At 48.1% G+C, this 20134-nt stretch overlaps 2 protein-coding genes across 2 annotated transcripts; one reads left to right on the top strand and one right to left on the bottom strand.

The window, feature by feature from the left end:
* The first annotated feature begins 9619 nt into the window (after window positions 1–9619).
* On the top strand, window positions 9620–12558 carry LOC123145601 (galactoside 2-alpha-L-fucosyltransferase). Its single transcript, XM_044565065.1, has 2 exons — window positions 9620–10135; window positions 11047–12558. The coding sequence occupies exons 1-2, from the start codon at window positions 9754–9756 to the stop codon at window positions 12474–12476; spliced, it is 1812 nt and encodes a 603-aa protein (XP_044421000.1). The 5' UTR covers window positions 9620–9753; the 3' UTR covers window positions 12477–12558.
* Window positions 12559–13213: 655 nt separating this feature from the next.
* On the bottom strand, window positions 13214–14993 carry LOC123145600 (photosystem I chlorophyll a/b-binding protein 5, chloroplastic; the record flags this gene model as incomplete). The annotated part of the gene is given in 6 exon segments (XM_044565064.1): window positions 13214–13611; window positions 13702–13790; window positions 13903–14007; window positions 14158–14270; window positions 14710–14842; window positions 14936–14993. Coding segments are annotated over 6 exon segments (635 nt in total), but the record flags the coding sequence as incomplete, so codon positions are not given.
* Between the last annotated feature and the right edge of the window lie 5141 nt (window positions 14994–20134).

Here is a 20134-nt window from a genome sequence, read left to right as displayed (position 1 = left end):
TTCATTATAGAACTTGGCATGTATATTCCAATGATGGGCTTCCTCAAATTGCCCTAGGTCTTCGTGAGCAAGCGAGTTGGATGCACACCCACTTAGTTTATTTTTGAGCTTTCATACACTTATAGCTCTTGTGCATCCATTGCATGGCAATCCCTACTCACTCACATTGATATCTATTGATGGGCAACTTCATAGCCCGTTGATACGCCTAGTTGATGTGAGACTATCTTCTCCCTTTTTGTCTTCTCCACAACCACCATTCTATTCCACCTATAGTGCTATGTCCATGGCTCACGCTCATGTATTGCGTGAAGATTGAAAAAGTATGAGAACATCAAAAGTATGAAACAATTGCTTGGCTTGTCATCGGGGTTGTGCATGATTAAAATATTTTGTGTGATGAAGATAGAGCATAGCCAGACTATATGATTTTGTAGGGATAGCTTGCTTTGGCCATGTTATTTTGAGAAGACATGATTGCTTTGTTATTATGCTTGAAGTATTATCATTTTCATGTCAAATTAAACTTTTGTTTTGAATCTTATGGATCTGAATATTTTTGCCACAATAAAGAAGATTACATTGATAAATATGTTAGGTAGCATTCCACATCAAAATTTCTGTTTTTATCATTTACCTACTCGAGGACGAGCAGGAATTAAGCTTGGGGATGCTTGATACGTCTCCAACGTATCTATAATTTTTTATTGTTCCATGCTATTATATTATCCATCTTGGATGTTTTATATGCATTTATATGTTGTTTTATATGATTTTTGGGACTAACCTATTAACCTAGAGCCCAGTGCCAGTTTCTGTTTTTTCCTTGTTTTTGAGTTTTACAATAAAGGAATACCAAACGGAGTCCAATTGACGTGCCAATTTTTGATGATTTTTTATGGACCAAAAGAAGCCCCCGGAGTAAAAGAGTTGGGCCAGAAGAGTCCCGAGCCATCAACGAGGGTGGAGAGCACGCCCTACCCCCTGGGTGCGCCCCCTATCTCGTGCATAACTCGGAGACCCCCTGACGTGAGACCGACGCCAAAAATTCCTATAAATACATAAACCCTAGAAACAAACCTAGATCGGGAGTTCCGCCGCCGCAAGCCTCTGTAGCCACCAAAAACCAATTGGGACCCTGTTCCGGCACCCTGCCGGAGGGGGGATCCATCACCGATGGCCATCTTCATCATCCCGACGCTCTCCATGACAAGGAGGTAGTAGTTCACCCTCGGGGCTGAGGATATGTACCAGTAGCTATGTGTTTGATCTCTCTCTTGTGTTCTTGATTCGGCACGATCTTGATGTATCGCGAGCTTTGCTATTATAGTTGGATCTTATGATGTTTCTCCCCCTCTACTCTCTTGTAATGGATTGAGTTTTCCCTTCGAAGTTATCTTATCGGATTGAGTCTTTAAGGATTTGAGAACACTTGATGTATGTCTTGCATGGGATACCCGTGGTGACAATGGGGTATTCTATCGATTCACTTGATGTATGTTTTGGTGATCAACTTGCGGGTTCCGTGACCTTGGGAATCTATGCATAGGGGTTGGCACACATTTTCGTCTTGACTCTCTGGTAGAAACTTTGGGGCACTCTTTGAAGTTCTTTGTGTTGGTTGAATAGATGAATCTGAGATTGTGTGATGCATATCGTATAATCTGTTGGGAATCGTAGCATAATTTTAAAATTTTCCTACGCTCACCAAGATGCATCTATGGAGTATACTAGCAACGAGGGAAAGGAGTGCATCTACATACCCTTGTAGATCGCGAGCGGAAGCGTTCCAATGAACGTGGATGATGGAGTCGTACTCGCCGTGATCCAAATCACCGATGACCAAGTGCCGAACGGACGGCACCTCCGCGTTCAACACACGTATGGTGCAGCGACGTCTCCTCCTTCTTGATCCAGCAAGGGGGAAGGAGAGGTTGATGGAGATCCAGCAGCACGACGGCGTGGTGGTGGATGTAGCGGGTCTCGGCAGGGCTTCACCGAGCTTCTGCGAGAGAGAGAGAGGTGTAGCAGGGGAGGAGGGAGGCGCCAGGGGCTGGTGTGTTGCTGCCCTCCCTCCCCCCCACTATTTATAGGACCCCTGGGGGGCGCCAGCCCTTGGGAGATCAGATCTCCAAAGGGGGCGGCGGCCAAGGGGGGAAGGGGGTGGATTCCCCCACAAGCCAAAGGGGGGCGCCCCCCACCCCTAGGGTTTCCAACCCTAGGCGCAGGGGAAGGCCCAAGGGGGGCGCCCCAGCCCACTAAGGGCTGTTTCCCTTCCCTCTTCAGCCCACGGGGCCCTCCGGATAGGTGGCCCCACCCAGTGGACCCCCGGGACCCTTCCGGTGGTCCCGGTACAATACCGGTAACCCCCGAAACTTTCCCGGTGGCCGAAACTTGACTTCCTATATATAATTCTTCACCTCCGGACCATTCCGGAACCTCTCGTGATGTCCGGGATCTCATCCGGGACTCCGAACAACTTTCGGGTTTCCGCATACACATATCTCTACAACCCTAGCGTCACCGAACCTTAAGTGTGTAGACCCTACGGGTTCGGGAGACATGCAGACATGACCGAGACGCCTCTCCGGTCAATAACCAACAGCGGGATCTGGATACCCATGTTGGCTCCCACATGTTCCACGATGATCTCATCGGATGAACCACGGTGTCGAGGATTCAATCAATCCTGTATGCAATTCCCTTTGTCAATCGGTATGTTACTTGCCCGAGATTCGATCGTCGGTATCCCAATACCTTGTTCAATCTCGTTACCTGCAAGTCTCTTTACTCGTACCGCAATGCATGATCCCGTGACTAACGCCTTAGTCACATAGAGCTCATTATGATGATGCATTACCGAGTGGGCCCAGAGATACCTCTCCGTCACACGGAGTGACAAATCCCAGTCTCGATCCGTGCTAACCCAACAGACACTTTCGGAGATGCCCGTAGTGCACCTTTATAGTCACCCAGTTACGTTGTGACGTTTGGCACACCCAAAGCACTCCTACGGTATCCGGGAGTTGCACGATCTCATGGTCTAAGGAAAAGATACTTGACATTGGAAAAGCTCTTAGCAAACGAAACTACACGATCTTTTATGCTATGCTTAGGATTGGGTCATGTCCATCACATCATTATCCTAATGATGTGATCCCGTTATCAACGACATCCAATGTCCATAGTCAGGAAACCATGACTATCTGTTGATCAACGAGCTAGTCAACTAGAGGCTTACTAGGGACACGTTGTGGTATATGTATTCACACATGTATTACGATTTCCGGATAATACAATTATAGCATGAACAATAGACAATTACCATGAACAAAGAAATATAATAATAACCATTTATTATTGCCTCTAGGGCATATTTCCAACATAATCATACCCACGGATACTTAAGGTGACATTGGAGTATCTAGGTGACATTAGGGTTTTTGGTTGATTTGTGTCTTAAGGTGTTATTTTACTACGAACTCTAGGGCTGTTTGTGACACTTATAGGAATAGCCCAATGGATTGATCGGAAAAAATAACTTTGAGGTGGTTTCATACCCTACAATAATCTCTTCGTTTGTTCTCCGCTATTAGTGACTTTGGAGTGACTCTTTGTTGCACGTTGAGGGATTGTTATATGATCTAATTATGTTATCCTTGTTGAGAGAACTTGCACTAGTGAAAGTATGAACCCTAGGCCTTGTTTCGAAGCATTGTAATACCGTTTGTGCTCACTTTTATCATTAGTTACCTTGCTGTTTTTATGTTTTCATATTACAAAAACCTATATCTACCATCCATATTGCACTTGTATCACCATCTCTTCGCCGAACTAGTGCACCTATACAATTTATCATTGTATTGGGTGTGTTGGGGACACAAGAGACTCTTTTTTATTTGGTTGCAGGGTTGCTTGAGAGAGACCATCCTCATCCTATGCCTCCCACGGATTGATAAACCTTAGGTCATCCACTTGAGGGAAATTTGCTACTGTCCTACAAACCTCTGCACTTGGAGGCCCAACAACGTCTAAAGGAAGAAAGTTGTGTAGTAGACATCATCATATCATTGAAGGGCATTTATGTCTTATCATGTCGGGGTGCTCCCTAGGCTATAAATAGCCACCCCCAACCACTAGCTGGTTGGCTGCTCCGAGAGAAACTGACACTTGTCATTGAGAGCATCCCATCCTCCGAGGACTTTGAGCGAAAATCATCAAGTGAGGAAAACCAAAACCCAAACCCAAACACCTACAAACCCAAAGTGATTGAGCATCACTGAAGAGATTGTTCCTGTGTGGATCCGACGCTTTTTACCTTTGAAGACTGTGCATCTTCCAGACGGTTAGGCGTCATGGTCTAGAGCATCCAAGAGGAAATTATGGATTGCCGAGTGACCAAGTTTGTGAAGGTTTGGAAGTCACCTGAAGACTTACCACGAGTGATTGGGCGAGGTCTGTGTGATCTTAGCTCAAGGAGAATACGGTGAGGACTATGTGTCCGGGACTGTGTGTCCTCAGGTTTAAATACCTAGCCGCTCCAACCAGACGTACGACTGTCACAGCAGTTGGAACTGGTCTTCCAAATCACTGTCTTCACCGAGCTAACTGGTTCTATTTCCTCAACCCTTCCATTTCCTCATTACCGTGTTGTGTACTTTATCGTTACTGTTTGAAGACTTTGACTGAAGACTTTCTCAATTTCCTCAGTTCAATTTCTTCAGTCAGTTTGACTTCAGCCAGCTTATCCTGTGTTACGCTTTCTGTACTCTGTGTTCACTTTCATTTCATCATGATGTCTATGCATCTGTTCTGTTATATATGCATCTGAGTACTTATTCCGCTGCTAGTAGTTCTTTGCTTAGGAATTTCCTCACCCTGAAATTCCTCAGTGAAGAATTCATAAAAATCGCCTATTCACCCCCCTCTAGTCGACTTAATGCACTTTCACAATGCTGTGTACCAGACCTGATGTGTGCCTTGCTATTAGTTTAGCAAGGAGGTACCAAAGCAATCCAGGACTGGATCACTGGACAGCAGCCAAGAACATCCTGAAATACCTGAAAAGGACTAAGGATATGTTTCTCGTTTATGGAGGTGACAAAGAGCTCGTCGTAAATGGTTACGTCGATGCAAGCTTTGACACTGATCCAGATGACTCTAAGTCACAAACCGGATACGTATTTATATTGAACGGTGGAGCTGTCAGTTGGTGCAATTCCAAGCAAAGCGTCATGGTGGGATCTACGTGTGAAGCGGAGTACATAGCTGCTTCGGAAGCAGCAAATGAAGGAGTCTGGATGAAGGAGTTCATATCTGATCTAGGTGTCATACCTAGTGCATCGGGTCCAATGAAAATCTTTTGTGACAATACCGGAGCAATAGCCTTGGCGAAGGAATCCAGATTTCACAAGAGAACCAAACACATCAAGAGACGCTTCAATTCCATCCGTGATCAAGTCAAGGAGGGAGACATAGAGATTTGCAAAATACATACGGATCTGAATGTTGCAGACCCGTTGACTAAGCCTCTCTCACGAGCAAAACATGATCAACACCAAGACTCCATGGGTGTTAGAATCATTACTATGTAATCTAGATTATTGACTCTAGTGCAAGTGGGAGACTGAAGGAAATATGCCCTAGAGGCAATCATAAAGTTGTTATTTATATTTCCTTATATCATGATAAATGTTTATTATTCATGCTAGAATTGTATTAACCGGAAACTTAGTACATGTGTGATACATAGACAAACAAAGTGTCACCAGTATGTCTCTACTTGACTAGCTCGTTAATCAAAGATGGTTAAGTTTCCTAGCCATAGACATGAGTTGTCATTTGATGAATGGTGTCACATCATTAGAGAATGATGTGATTGACAAGACCCATCTGTTAGCTTAGCACTATGATCGTTTAGTTTATTGCTATTGCTTTCTTCATGACTTATACATGTTCTATGACTATGAGATTATGCAACTCCCGAATACCGGAGGAACACTTAGTGTGCTATCAAACATCACAACGTAACTGGGTGATTATAAAGATGCTCTACAGGTGTCTCCGATGGTGTTTGTTGAGTTGGCATAGATCGATATTAGGATTTGTCACTCCGATTGTCGGAGAGGTATCTCTGGGCCCTCTCGGTAATGCACATCACTATGAGCCTTGAAAGCAATGTGACTAATGAGTTAGTTGCGGGATGATGCATTACGGAACGAGTAAAGAGACTTGCCGGTAACGAGATTGAACTAGGTATGATGATACCGACGATCGAATCTCGGGCAAGTAACATACCGATGACAAAGGGAACAACGTATGTTGTTATGTGGTTTGACCGGTAAAGATCTTCGTAGAATATGTAGGAGCCAATATGAGCATCCAGGTTCCGCTATTGGTTATTTACCGGCGAGGTGTCTCGGTCATGTCTACATAGTTCTCGAACCCGTAGGGTCCGCACACTTAACGTTCGATGACGATTGTATTATGAGTTATGTGATTTGATGTACCGAAGGTTGTTCGGAGTCCCGGATGAGATCATAGACATGACGAGGAGTCTCGAAATGGTCGAGACAGAAAGATTTATATATTGGAAGGTTATATTCGGACACCGGAATGGTTTCGAAGTGTATCCGGTATTTTCCGGAGTACCGGGAGGTTACCGGAACCCCCGGGGACATTATTAGGCCTTATGAGCCTAGTGGTGGAAGAGAGGGGGCAGGCCAATGAGTGGCGCACACCCCCCTAGCCCAAACCGAATTGGACTAGGGCTAGGGGGGCCGGGCCCCCTTTCCTTCTCTCCTACTCCTCCTCCCCCCCTTCTCCTTGTGGAAGTAGGAAGGGGGGGGCGAATCCCCCCCTTGGGCGCGCCTCCTCTTGGCCGGCCTCCTCCTCCCTCCCTCCTTTATATACGTGGGAAGGGGGCACACCAAAGTTTCTCTTAGCCATGTGTGGTGCCCCCCTCCATAGAAACACACCTCGGTCATATCGTCATAGTGCTTAGGCGAAGCTCTGCGCCTGTAACTTCATCATCACCGTCCCACGCCGTCATGCTCACGGATCTCGACCTCGGCCTCAACTAGATCAAGAGTACAAGGGACGTCATCGAGCTGAACGTGTGCTGAACACGGAGGTGTCGTATGTTCGGTCGGATCGTGAAGACGTACGACTACATCAACCGCGTTGATATAACGCTTCCGCTTTCGGTCTACGAGGGTACGTGGACACACTCTCCCACTCGTTGCTATGCATCACCTAGATAGATCTTGCGTGATCGTAGGAAATGTTTTGAAATTACCGCGTTCCCCAACACCGCGCGCAGACGGTGCCCCGCACAGCAATCCCGGGCACGCCCACGACCGTGCCGCAGAAAGCAGGAGCGAGGCCACGAAAAGCCACGTCGATGCCGAGGCGCCCCAGCGACCACCGATAACGCCACACCAACGCCACCACCCACCCCATTGCGTCGCTCGGCCCGGAGCCACTTTTTCCACCTAAAACACATGTTCAAATAATTCAAATGCTTGACCCACATTTTCAAATGCTTGACCAACATTTTTAAATGCTTGTTCAACACATGTTCAAATGGTTGATTAACACTTTTTATACATGATAAAACAATTTCAGCATTTTTAATACATGGTCAACATTTTTGTTATACACATTTAACTTTTACAAATGCTTGATCAACATTTTTAAAATACTTGTTCAAAACAATTTCAAATGCATGATTAGCATTTTTTAAATACATGATCAGATTTTTTATACACATTTTTAATAAAAAATTTGTATACATGATAAACATTTTCTCTATACACATTTAGTATTTTTCAAATACTTGTTCAACATTTTTCAAATATTATATATATATTCTTTGTAATATATATATATATATATATATATATATAATTTTTTAAAGTATAAGCAGATGTAAAACAAGAAAGAAAAAAAATCAGAAAACATAAAGAAAAACAGAAGAAAGGAGGTGTTGGCCTCTCGCGCTGCTGGGCCGGCCCATCTGATATAGGGGCGCCCTATATCTCGCTGATGGGCCGGCCCTGACATTACTTGTCGGAGTTATTGGCCATGGGTAGCCTCATCTGCCCCCCATGGCATTTCAAAACATCGGGACCGCCTGCGCCCCTCGGAGTCTCAAAGCTTGGTCGCCGCCTTCTTGTGGCCAGCTGGTCCAATCGGCCGGCTGCCAGAAGGCGGAGGACCCCAGGAGACGGCCACGAAGCGGGCCGCCTCCTAGCAGGCGGCCTCTAGATAGGCCGGCTCCTAGCTGCAGGCGCCCTTAAAGTCTGCACCCTCTTAAGCACGACGAGACGGGGCATGGCTACAGTGAAGCCTGCCATCCCCAAATTCAGGGCGAGTCGTGGTTACAGTACGCCGTACGAGCCGGAGATCACCTGCGCGGCGCGGCACTGTAGCCCCTCCGCCCATGACATCACCCAAGCCAGAAGGACCATGCTCCCACGATGGGCTGTCGGTACGGCCCGCAGGCGGCGGGCCCTACTTGCCAGTGAGAAGCAAGAAGGCGGCAGGATTGACCAGTCGGCCTGGGGGGAGAGGCTGGCATCCAGCAGGCGGCCCTCCCCCTTCCTGGGAATTTGTGCGCCATTAACCAGAGAAGATGGGGGAAGGCTACAGTGATCGCCCGCCAGCAGGCGGCGGGACTGTAGCCACGCCCTCCCCGACAATGCGAGCGTCATTAGAAGCACGGCTACAGTGATGAGCAGCCGGCGAGACCCGCGAGCGGCGGGCGCGGCTTGTCGGCCAAATACAGGACAACCGGCGGGACCCACCAGTCGGCGGGCCCAGTAGCCAGCGGAGAAGCCGGCCACAAGAGACACTGGCGGCCTGGGCCTACACCCGGCCAGTTTACCATTGTACCCCTGGGGTAGGCCTATATAAACCCCCAGGGCACCCATGCAAAGGGTTCAGATTCTTAGACTACACACACCCATAGAGAGAGGAGAGAACTAGCCTTGCCCGTCTTCCTCTTCTAGCAAACAGCTCAAGGAGCAACTTGTAGCTACTTGTTCAGATAGTGATCATGCTAAGACCCCGCATAGCAGGACTAGGGATGTTATCTCTTAGGAGAGCCCCGAACCTGGGTAAAGTTCGCCGGCGTACGTGTCTACGCCTCATCCCGTTTCCTGGCACCGGCGACGTCTTATTAGCCCTCACCATGATAATCCATCCCTTGGCATATGTCGCATCAAAACCCCGACATTACTAATTCTTGAATTCCTCCTGTTCTGAAAAAAAGAAGTTCTCGAATTCTTCCATTTAGAGTTTCCTCGTCAGTTTTTTTGACGCGTTCCCTCGTGGGCTAGATCGGTAGCCTACTGTACCAAGGGGAAATCCGACACCTCGGCGTGGCACGCCCAGACTTCGAGTGCTCTTTCCACCATCGAAAGCCGCATCAGCAGGCACGCTCGCCTCATCAACGCCGAACCCGGCGAGCCGGGCGCGTCCGGTGCCCCGCACAGCAACCCCGGGCACGGCCGTGACCGTGCCACAGAAAAAGCAAAAGCGAGACCACGAAAAGCCACGCCGACGCCGAGGCGCCCCAGCGACCACCGACAACGCCGCACCGACGCCGCCGGTCCGCCACCCACCCCATCGCGTCGCTCGGCCCGGAGCCACTTTTTCCACCTGAGAAACGCATCGCATGGAAGGTTCAAAACCCCTGCGCCTGCGAACCCCACTTCGCATGTCGGGCCCGCACCCACCCCCTCCCCCTACATGAACCCCCGTCGCGCCACGAGACGTGGTAGCGCCCATCTTTTGACGCCGCCTCGTGCTTTTCCCGGCGGAAGACAGGCAGGCAGGCAGAAGCCTTGGGTTCGGGCGCGCGCCACAACCCGCATGGACATCAAGGAGCGGATCCGCCGCTCGCCGCGGGAGGAGGAGGCGCCCGTGGCGGCGCCTCCGCGCGGGAGGAAGGGCGGGGCGGCGATGCTGCTGCTGCGGTGGTCCCTGCCGGCCGCGGCGCTCGTGGTCTGCGCCGTCCTCCTCCTCATGCTCGCCGGGGGCTCCGCCGCGCGGAGGGGCCGGCTCCTCGACGCGGATCCCTCCGTGGGCGTCGTTGCCCGCGATGACCCGCGCCTCGTCCGTCCGCGAGATGGTACGTACGTGAGACGCATGCCACGGATACGCCTGCGCCCGTAACGCAAGTTTCCATTTTTGAGTTCGGCTGCCGCTTGGACCACGGCTTTTGTTTCAACTCTGATGAATTTTCTGAGTTGTAAGTACCTGTGGATGGCGACGTTACATTCAGGATGCCAAGCTTGGCGCCTTTAATGTCTGGGCTCCATGACTTTCTTCGCTGCACTGATACTCCCCCTTCTCTTTTGACATGTGCGCTGATACTCAAGTTCTGCACACACAAAAATCCCGACTTCTTTTCCCAGATTGTTTTTACCAGTTTATAGCTCTAAAAACTCACAAGTTTGATGGTTATTGATATTTGCCGTCGGGGATGTAGTCGTCACTGAAAATGTGTCGTGTGACACCATTTTTAGACCGTTCTTCAGATCACTGTGTGCAGTATGAGCGCGATGAACACCGCTGCCTGCAGACTGTGTGGGGTTCTGAATGCTGCCCCAAGGTCTCGTTACATGTGTGTTTGTGTGCGCTAATTGCTGTGTTTTAACGACTAAAATGTCTTCATATACGTGATATCCATATCGTACCAGCGTTGATGCCAGGTTACCTTTATTTTTGTTGCATGGTACACAGTGTCGACTTTGTCTAGTTCATGTTTCACGCTACTGTTGTTTGTTTCGTGCCTTTCTTGTTTATGCACTGCATTGTGCTATCCTTACCATTTAGTAGTGTGTCAACTCATAGTGCATTATAGCTAACTGACTTGAGTAATACGCGCCTACCTCGGTCTTGCATTGCTATCAGTGACACTTACCAAAAGATATTTTTTCCCCATGTTTCTACTACAGTACAGATTGAAGCATAACTCATATATTCTATATATGAATCCTGAATTTCCGATACAACGTTTTCCTGTTGTTGTGTTTTCAGAAGATGGCACCTCAGGATCTCCGGAAGTTGTCAAGGACAAATTACTTGGAGGCTTGCTAGTTCCTGGTTTTGATGAACAATCATGCCTAAGTAGATACCAATCAGTACTGTATCGTCGAATATCGCCCCGCTTTCCGTCTACCTACCTCTTGGAAAGATTAAGGGAACAAGAGGCCCTCCAGAAAAAGTGTGGCCCGCATACTGAATTATACAGGAAAGCTATTGCGCAGCTTAAGTCTGGTCAGGATATTAAGGTTATGGACTGCAACTATCTGGTCTGGACAGCTTACAGTGGTCTGGGGAACAGGATCTTGACAATTGCCTCGGCATTTCTGTATGCCATCCTTACAAACAGAGTCTTACTTGTCGACGGAGACAAAGGCACCGCAGATCTCTTCTGCGAACCATTTCCGGAAACTTCATGGTTGCTACCGTCAGATTTCCCCATTAAGCAGTTCAAGAACTTCAGTGTTGTCTCTCCCGAGAGTTACGGAAACAAGCTGAAGAGTAAAGTTGTTCATCATTCTAGGCCTGCTTTTGTCTATCTTCATTTGGCTCATGACTATAGTGACTATGATAAGCTTTTCTTCTGTGAAGATAATCAGCATTATCTCCAAACGATCCCATGGCTGATCCTCAAATCAGACAATTACTTTGTACCTTCACTTTTCCTGATCCCGGCATACCAAGAGCAACTCATGAGGCTTTTCCCCCAGAGAGATGCTGTTTTCCATCACTTGGGACGTTACTTGTTTCACCCTACCAATGCGGTCTGGGGCATGATTACAAGATACTATGATTCTTATCTTGCCAGAGCTGATGAGAAGTTGGGTATCCAGATCAGAGTCTTCGACACCGAAACTGGCCCGTTTCAGCATGTCCTGGATCAGGTCCTTGCATGTACATTCAAGGAACACTTGTTGCCAGAGGTTAACACTCAGGAGCCAATTGTCTCACCAAGCAAGGCCAGGTCGAAAGTTGTTCTAGTTACTTCTTTAAACTCAGGATACTACGAAGAATTCAGAAACATGTACTGGGAACATCCTACGGCAAATGGCGAGACAATTAGCTTCCATCAGCCAAGCCACGAGGAACATCAAGACTCAGACAAGAAAATGCACAACAGGAAAGCCTGGGCAGAGATATATCTGTTAAGCTTATCTGATGTCATGGTGACCAGTGCATGGTCAACTTTTGGGTATGTTGCCCAGGGGCTCAGTGGTTTGAAGCCATGGCTTCTGTTCAAGCCCGAAAACCGCACTGCCCCTGATCCGCCTTGCCGCCAAGTTTTGTCCATGGAACCATGCTTTCATGCTCCACCTTTCTATGATTGCAAGGCTAAGAGAGGAACTGATACGGGAAAACTTGTCCCGCATGTAACACATTGTGAAGATATGAGCTGGGGGCTTAAGCTAGTCGATCAGAGTTAGTGGTAGATGTGGTGGTGCGTATTTCCTATCCAATTCATATATGTACAGTACTACAGTACAAGCCAATATATGTTTACTTGTATGGTATAGGTGCAACTCTGCTTCTATATTGCAGGAAAGTGCTTTCTGGCTTGCTTGATATAGATGCAATTACATTAACTGCTGCATTTGTTCTCAAAGATTTGTTCTGCACCTTGCAGGACATGCTAGTATTAATTTCCTTGTCTGTATTATTTCCATGTTCTGCAACTTGCATTGAAGCATATGCAAAATCCATGGCAGCGTTTTTCTACCGTAAAAGCAAAAACATGCTATTTTTGCTGCCATGGCAGCGATTTCCTGCTGCGGCAGAGTCATTAGTGTTTTTTTGCAAAAAAAAGTTAGACGTAGAGTGGTAGTTCTCTGTTAATTTTTGTAGAGTTGTAGTTTCTCATCAGGGTTGGTTGGAATGTGGTAGTTTTTTGTTAAACACTCTGTCGGAGAAATGCAAACGAAAGTGCTGTACACACGATGTTGATGGAAGATTTGTGCACGACATGATTAGAAGCCACACAGATTAAAGAAATGAGGCAATCCAATGGACTAGATGACCTGTCGTGTCTGAATCGTGCACAAATCCGTCGTGTGCATAGCACTACTCGACTGCAAAAACGCTGCCATGGCAGAGTTTCTTCGAAAAAAGCATGAGCGTATACTGCAGACAAGGATCAATTGCAAGAACCAGAAGCATCATTGCGTCGATATAAACTATCACTGTATCTTGTTTGCATTTGAAGAAAATCAATTTGTCACCCCACCTGTAGTGGCAACTGTGTACTGAGTTTTTTACAGTTCCTCCCACAGAAGTTTCATATTCAGTTTTCGTTACCGATAGAGCCTTACAAAGAGGGGGCTGAGAAGAATTGCGCTTCCTGTAAGAGACCATTGTGATCTGATGTGCTACACCTTTATTAGATGGAAAAAAGGAAAAATAAACGAAATTTCGAGACAGTGAATTTTCAAGACAAGGTTAGTGCATGAATGATATTTTTGTTGAACGGGTCTGAAAGATGTGTCAAAAGATTCTCGATGGGCCCAGCATGAGTCACAGACGCTTGCACAATAAATCCAAGCATAGCAACCATTGCCAACCTCCCTGTGGTTCATGGAAAATAGTATTAGCAAATTACAAATGTTACTACTGGATTATCTTGCAAGCAATTGTACTTAGAGACATTGAACCTACCATTCTTTATTTCTTTCAGCTTCACTTCATTCGCATTCTCTATATCTTTGGCGAGTCCCATTGGGTTAAATAGTGGCCCCCCAGGGTATCTGTTCAGATTTTGGAATTGTAAAAATGATAATTTAATTAAAACAGAGAAACAGAGACTTGCCAAGGGAAATTGTTTGAGTTACTTAGTTTGGAGAATTTTGCAGCACTTACCCTGGCTGTAAACCTTCGAGTGAAGCTTCTATCCCAAGGAATGTCCCTTCCTTTGCTTGTGATCCTGGATTAACGAAGTCCATGTACCTCTTGGTTTCGACAAATCTACGGAGGATCAGCGTTATGGTAGAAACAGGCCAGTCTTGTTTTGTTTGAAGTGATTACAGTCTACACTAATTAAAGCTTCTGAATTACTGGACGAATTCTTATACAGCTGAGTAAATGTTTCAGTTGGATGTTGAATACTTGAATTACCCCATCAAGAGAAGCTGGACAAAGAAGAGTGCTGTGGTGTTGGCAAAGTCAAATTTCGTGGCACCTGCTTCAAACCACACGGGTAGGTTGCCGAGTCCTGATACACGGATCAACTACACAGAAACACACCAGTTAGACCATAGACGAAAAGAGAGCATCAAAGCCATCGATTTCATGTTTGGTTTCTGTAAGTATGTTTCAGTGTGGTAAGAATACTATTAATCTTGGAGAAAAATTTCCTAGGATGCTCTTGTGGAGCTGATGTGTTGGACATGATTTTGCTGACGTTGAGATTGTTATTTTCATTTCGCTCAATAGCTCCCTGTGTCACAGCTTGTTTTCTCTCTCTCTATTTTTTAACTAGAAGTTATTGCCTTTCCATTTCCATTATCAAAATTCAGAAGTCATGCTTGTTTTCTCACTGTGTTTCTCATAGTTCATCCTAATTTAAGCACCTCTACAGCTAATTTTGCAAAATCAAGCTTCAGTGCTATGGTTTCTTTAAAGTGAGAACGTACTACATTTAGACATTTAGTGAGCAAACGAACTTACATCGGTTCCAAGGATGCCGGCAACCCCTGCCATGGCGAACCGGCAGTGCACGAGCTCCGCCTGGACGTACCACTTCAAGTCCTCAGGCTGCTCCCCGAGCCCCAGGGGATCAAACCCGTAGTCACCAGGCAGCCTACAACGACAAACACCAAGCAACCCATCAGCCTAGCAACCAACCATCGCCACCTGCAGAGAACGCCGGCAGAGATTGCCACAGGTGACTGACGTGCCGTCGAGGTACGCCGGCGGGTCCAGCCCCGGCAGCCATGTCGCGCGCTCCGCGGTCGCCCGGACCGCGAACCGAGCTTGGACGTGGTGTCCAGGCATGGTGACCATGCTCCTGCTGCCGAAAGGTGTTGGCGGCCTGGAGGAGAGGGTGCAGACTCTTCCATGGGCGTTAGCCGCTAGCGCCATGGCCGCCGCCGCCGGACTCGGCTGGCTGACCCCTTGCTCGCCTGACTGCCGCCGACGAGGGTCCTTCTTGGCTGCTGCTGTTTTCTTTGGGGCGTGTGGGTGGTGTGTCGAACGGATCAAAAAGCCGTGGATATGGAACTAGAGGCGTTCGTACGTCGTAGCTCCAGTGGCTGTCGAGCCTGCAGCTTGTGTGCTTTTTTTTTTTAGGATGCAGTTTTTTTTAGACAATTTGCGAAGCTTTATTACGTCGTCACCAGTTGGACCGGGACGAAAGAGAGGTTTCCAGGATGGCCTAACCACACACGACGGCCCATCCCTAATTTCAAAGCATGCTTCGCTAAATTGTGAGCCTCCACATTGGAGCTCCTATTTTCATGAACAAAATTGCAAGTATTAAAACAAACTATGATTTCATGCACAATCGCTCCATATTCCGCTCCGCTCTTCTGCTTGATACTATCAATTACCTCCTTGCAATCAGAAGCCACATGGATATTCTGAAGTTGGAGATCTTCGGTAAGAGCCAAAGCCTCCCTTACCGCCAGCGCTTCTAGGGTAGTTGGATTGGTGATAGCTCTGAATCCCAACGAAGAAGCTCCCAAGAACATGCCATTCTCGTCCCTGGCTATCGCGGCAATGGTTCCAACCCCTCGTCTCTCTGCCAAGGCTGCATCAACATTAAGCTTCGACATGTTGCTTGGGGGCTGTAACCATCTCTTCGGTCGTTGTGGTTGGGTGCTAGCTCTCATCGGTGTGGCGTGGGACTGAATCTGGAAATCACTGATGTATCGTTGTATGAACATGTGTGTTGACAGGGGAGATTGGTGCAGATCCTCGTAGACTGCTTTCCTCTTTGCACTCCAAACAGCTCACAATGTAATTGCCATCCTCATAAACTGGTCTATAGTCACGCTTCATTCAGAGAGAATAACCACTCACGTGGATCGTCGGCTGTGTGTTGACACATCCTCTGGACCAGTTCGTCCTCCGCAAGCGCCCACACACAGCGAGCGTTTGTGCAATCAAGCATCGTGTGTCTCCACGAATCCATGGCGCCACAAAGTTTACATGCCGGCGAGTCACCCATGTGTCTATGAGCCAACACATCAGCTGTCGGGATGGAACTTCTGGCCAAACGCCATAGGAAGAATTTGATCTTAGGTGGCAATTTGACCTTCCAGAGTGATGACCAAGCATTGCTCTCCTGCCCAGCCCGTGAGGTCCCTTCCTCCTCATCTATCCAAGATTCCCTTGCGAGCTTGGTGTGCATGATCAGCCTATATGCCGATTTAACTGAAAAGCATCCCTTCTTCTCGCCACTCCAAGCCCAAAAATCACTTATATTCCTTGTACAGAGAGGTATACTAAGAACTGCCTCTGCATCGACTAGAAAGAAAACCGACCTGACCAGTGCTTCATTCCATGTGGCAGTTGCCATAGAGATCAATTCAGAGACCATGATCGGTGGCGTTGGGATCCTCGAAGAGATAGGTCTCATCATACCTGGTCTAGGCAACCAATTATGGCTCCATATGCGAGTAGTTTGCCCGTTCCCGATTCTTCGGATTATCCCAAGTCTCAGCATATCCCGTCCGTCCAAAACCGCCCTCCATATTTGAGACGGCCTCCCGCCAAGTTCAGCATCGAGCAGTGTGGTCTCCAGGAAATATGCCGCCTTCAATATTCTCGCACTCAGAGATTCAGGCTCGGCAAGGACTCGCCAGGCTTGTCTGGCTAGCAGAGCAAGATTGAAGATCTCCATATCGCGAAAACCAAGACCACCCAAGTGTTTTGGTCTCGTCATGACATCCCAGGCGACCCAATTAGGCTTCCTCTTGCCCGCTTTACTTCCCCACCAAAACTGACGAATAATAGATGTGATATTCTCACATAGGCCTCGGGGAAGCCTGAAGCAAGCCATAGAGTAGACCGGCAATGCTTGAGCCACCGCTTTAATAAGTACCTCCTTGCCCGCTGCTGACAACAATTTTTGCATCCATCCTTTCACCTTCTCCCAATCAGGGGATGCAGCTTGTGTGCTGGTTCCGGGTCGGAGTGTATTGAACGGTTTGGGCCCAGGATTTTGTTCCAACAGCATGGTTGGCTCGTCGTCGGCCCACGGCTTGCTGGGACGTCTCGTCCCCCCTCCGTGGCATGGGCGTGTCTGTAGAGCTGAGAGTGACGGACAGTGCTCGCGCTGATGCATGAACCGTGGTTCCAGTCTATTCATCACACTTGCCAAAATATTTTAGGGCATCTTCAAGTGTCTCCAACGCACCCACGAATTCTCTCCCGCATCCATCTACGGACCGACAGCCAGTTCGCGGACACAGATGCATTAGCGGGCCATCCAATGCTGCCTGCATACATTTCAAGCCGGGTTTTAATTAACAGGACGAAATTCATGCAAACACGGTGGATTCACGTATAAACCGGAGCACCTTTATTATAATTCGAATAATTTTCATATAAATCGGACGAAGTTCATTATATTTTAGACAATTTTAACTAAACTCTACTCTAAACCTAATCTAAATTATTACTGACCCCCGTTTCCCCTTTTCCGGCCGTGAGCCCCAAAAATTGAAGCTCCGACTTCTTCTCCAGTTCCGCCTCGGCGCTCTACAGCTCTGCCTCCACAGTCTGAGCGGCTAACCGGCCGACGATTTTCGGGCCGCCAAGCTTGGCTTCAACGAAGGAGAAGAGCGGCGGTCTTCTTGGGACCCGAGTGGTGGCGACCTACCATGCACTACTCTTCCTCACTGTCGGCAGCGCCCGTGGACATGCTAGCTTCGTTGTTGTGGCGGCGGGGCGTGGCCTTGGCGGAGCTGGCAATGTCCTCCTCCTCGTCGCTCTTGTTGAATATATACCTCATCCACCGCCACGTCCATCTCCTTGCAGGCGGCTTGTAATTTCGCCTGATATGGGCAATACCGTGAGCTGGCGCAACGGATGTTGTGGGCGGAGCGGTAGGAGTCGAGTAGCGCCGCCTGCTCCGCCACGTTGGCGGCGAGTTGCCCCTCCGCTTGCCGGTGCTCGTCGAGAAGACGAAAGTTGTAGGCCTGGTCGGCCTGCGCTTCCCTGAACTTTGCTCCCGCTCCTCCCGCACCATGTCCATATAGTGGGCACGGGCCTCTCCGATGGTGATGCCGGCATTCACCGGTGAGGAGGGTGACGCTGGCTCGTCCTCGGCCGCTCCCTCGATTGGGACGTGGTTGGCCTCCGTCTGCCTTCAGGTCAGCAGACAGCAATGGTGACGATCTCTTTCTTCTGGTCGGACGAGAGGTTGTCCCAAAGGGCTTTGGAGCGCGAGGAGACCATGATGGGCGTGGTGTGGAGAGGAAAAAGAGACCGGAGGAGAATGATTGCAGCTATGATCGGGGGCTGCAGTTTATGTAGCGGGCGGAAGGCAATGATGACCGGCAGACAAACGGACGGATAGCGCTGGATTAGGTTCATTGGCAACCTCATATCATTAATGGAGAGAGACCGCCAGCGGCGAACGTGTAGTCGTAGGAATTTGGTAAAATCAAGTCGCTATAGGTGTGGATATTACATTGCCGAACAAACTACTTCAGGAAATTGACTACACAAGTTAACGTGACATTACAAACTTTGGATCCTAGCACCGCCACTGCGGACCACCATGGTATCATTTGAACGCGAAGCAGTCGTGTGCATCGGAAGCGGCGTGGGTGACGCTCTCTCAAGTGGCGCGCCGCTTTAATGCCGGCAGTAGTGAGAAATCGCGTCTGCTCTGATCGGGCATGAATGCGGCACTGACGCTTTGGAGCGGCGCTGACCGTTTCGGGTGGAAAGCGCGTGGGCAAGGAAGAGGGTTAATGGTGGGCCAGAGCAGTCAGAAGCGGATGTGGCAGCGGTCCGGACCCCCGCAAAGCCCCTCTAGTTTGTCACCGATTTAAGAGAAAAAGTGCGTCTGGACTGTCGAGCGGACCGATACTGACCAGTGTTGGATGACAAAACACATCTGGACGGCGCTGTTCGGACGTATGCAGTTTGTTTGAGGGTCCGGGTTGGAGATGCCCTTACATATCTTATGGGAATATGAGTTTTCTTTTCTTTCAGCTAAAAGGAAATATATGGGGATATGAGATTATCTTTTCTTTAGCTAAAAGGAAAAGGGAGAAATTTAAACATATGGGTTTGGGATGAACACAAACACGAGGTCGTGTTTTATGTTTTCTTTCTTCAGTTTGTGTCCGAAATGCAGTTTAGAAAGTGCCCAAGCATCTCGCAAAAATAAAAATAAAATAGAAGGTGCCCAAGCAACAAGCATGCATACAACTCAGAAAAAGAAACAAGCTGCCCATTTGACTGTTTGGGCGGATTCGCCTGTTTGACTGTTTAGGGGCAGTTTGGCTAATCTGCTTTTTTGGTGCCTATTTTTGAGAACAGATCACCACATCTCAATTCACACAGCCTTTTTTATTCCTGCGATTTTTCAGTTACGCTGGTGTTTGTTAACAGATCTAAACACGATCAGATTCCTCTCTCTGCCCGTCGGAAACGTAGGAAAAATAAGAAATGATGCGACCAGGGGTGCTTACTTCATTCTACAGATTCAGAGATGGGTTAGGGATGGGAAACCCATGCGACGAGGAGGAACTAAATTTTTTCTATGCATCCACCACTATCACCTGTGGCAACGATGCGAAGACCCCTTTTTGGGACTCACCTTGGCTCCTTGGGCGCAAGCCAAAAGACATTACCCCGCTCATTCACGAAGCGTCAAAGAGAAAGAATTGAAAGGTGCGGGAGGCCCTCTCATACAATGCATGGATCCACAAGATCAAACCCCCCACCAACATCTCCGCGGAGCACATCACGCAGTTCTTCACTCTTTGGGCGCTTTTGCATGAGGTCCAACTTGATGAGCTCACCGAGGATGACATTGTATGGAAGCATACGGCTAGTAGGACCTACTCGGCGGCATCTGCTTACAAGGCGCAATTCTTAGGAATGGTTCTTACACCTTTGGATAAAATGGTTT

This window comes from Triticum aestivum, chromosome 6D (genome assembly GCF_018294505.1).
Source record: "Triticum aestivum cultivar Chinese Spring chromosome 6D, IWGSC CS RefSeq v2.1, whole genome shotgun sequence".
Taxonomy (NCBI): Eukaryota; Viridiplantae; Streptophyta; class Magnoliopsida; order Poales; family Poaceae; genus Triticum; species Triticum aestivum.
Note: the sequence above shows the minus strand (reverse complement) of the source record. Positions and strands in the feature narration are given on the sequence as shown.

Excerpts from the sequence above, each read along its gene's own strand:
- LOC123145601 (XM_044565065.1), top strand. The coding sequence starts at position 9,754 with ATGAACCCCCGTCGCGCCACGAGACGTGGTAGCGCCCATCTTTTGACG. Across the intron at positions 10,136-11,046 it reads CCTCGTCCGTCCGCGAGATG|AAGATGGCACCTCAGGATCT; the intron begins GTACGTACGTGA and ends TTGTGTTTTCAG.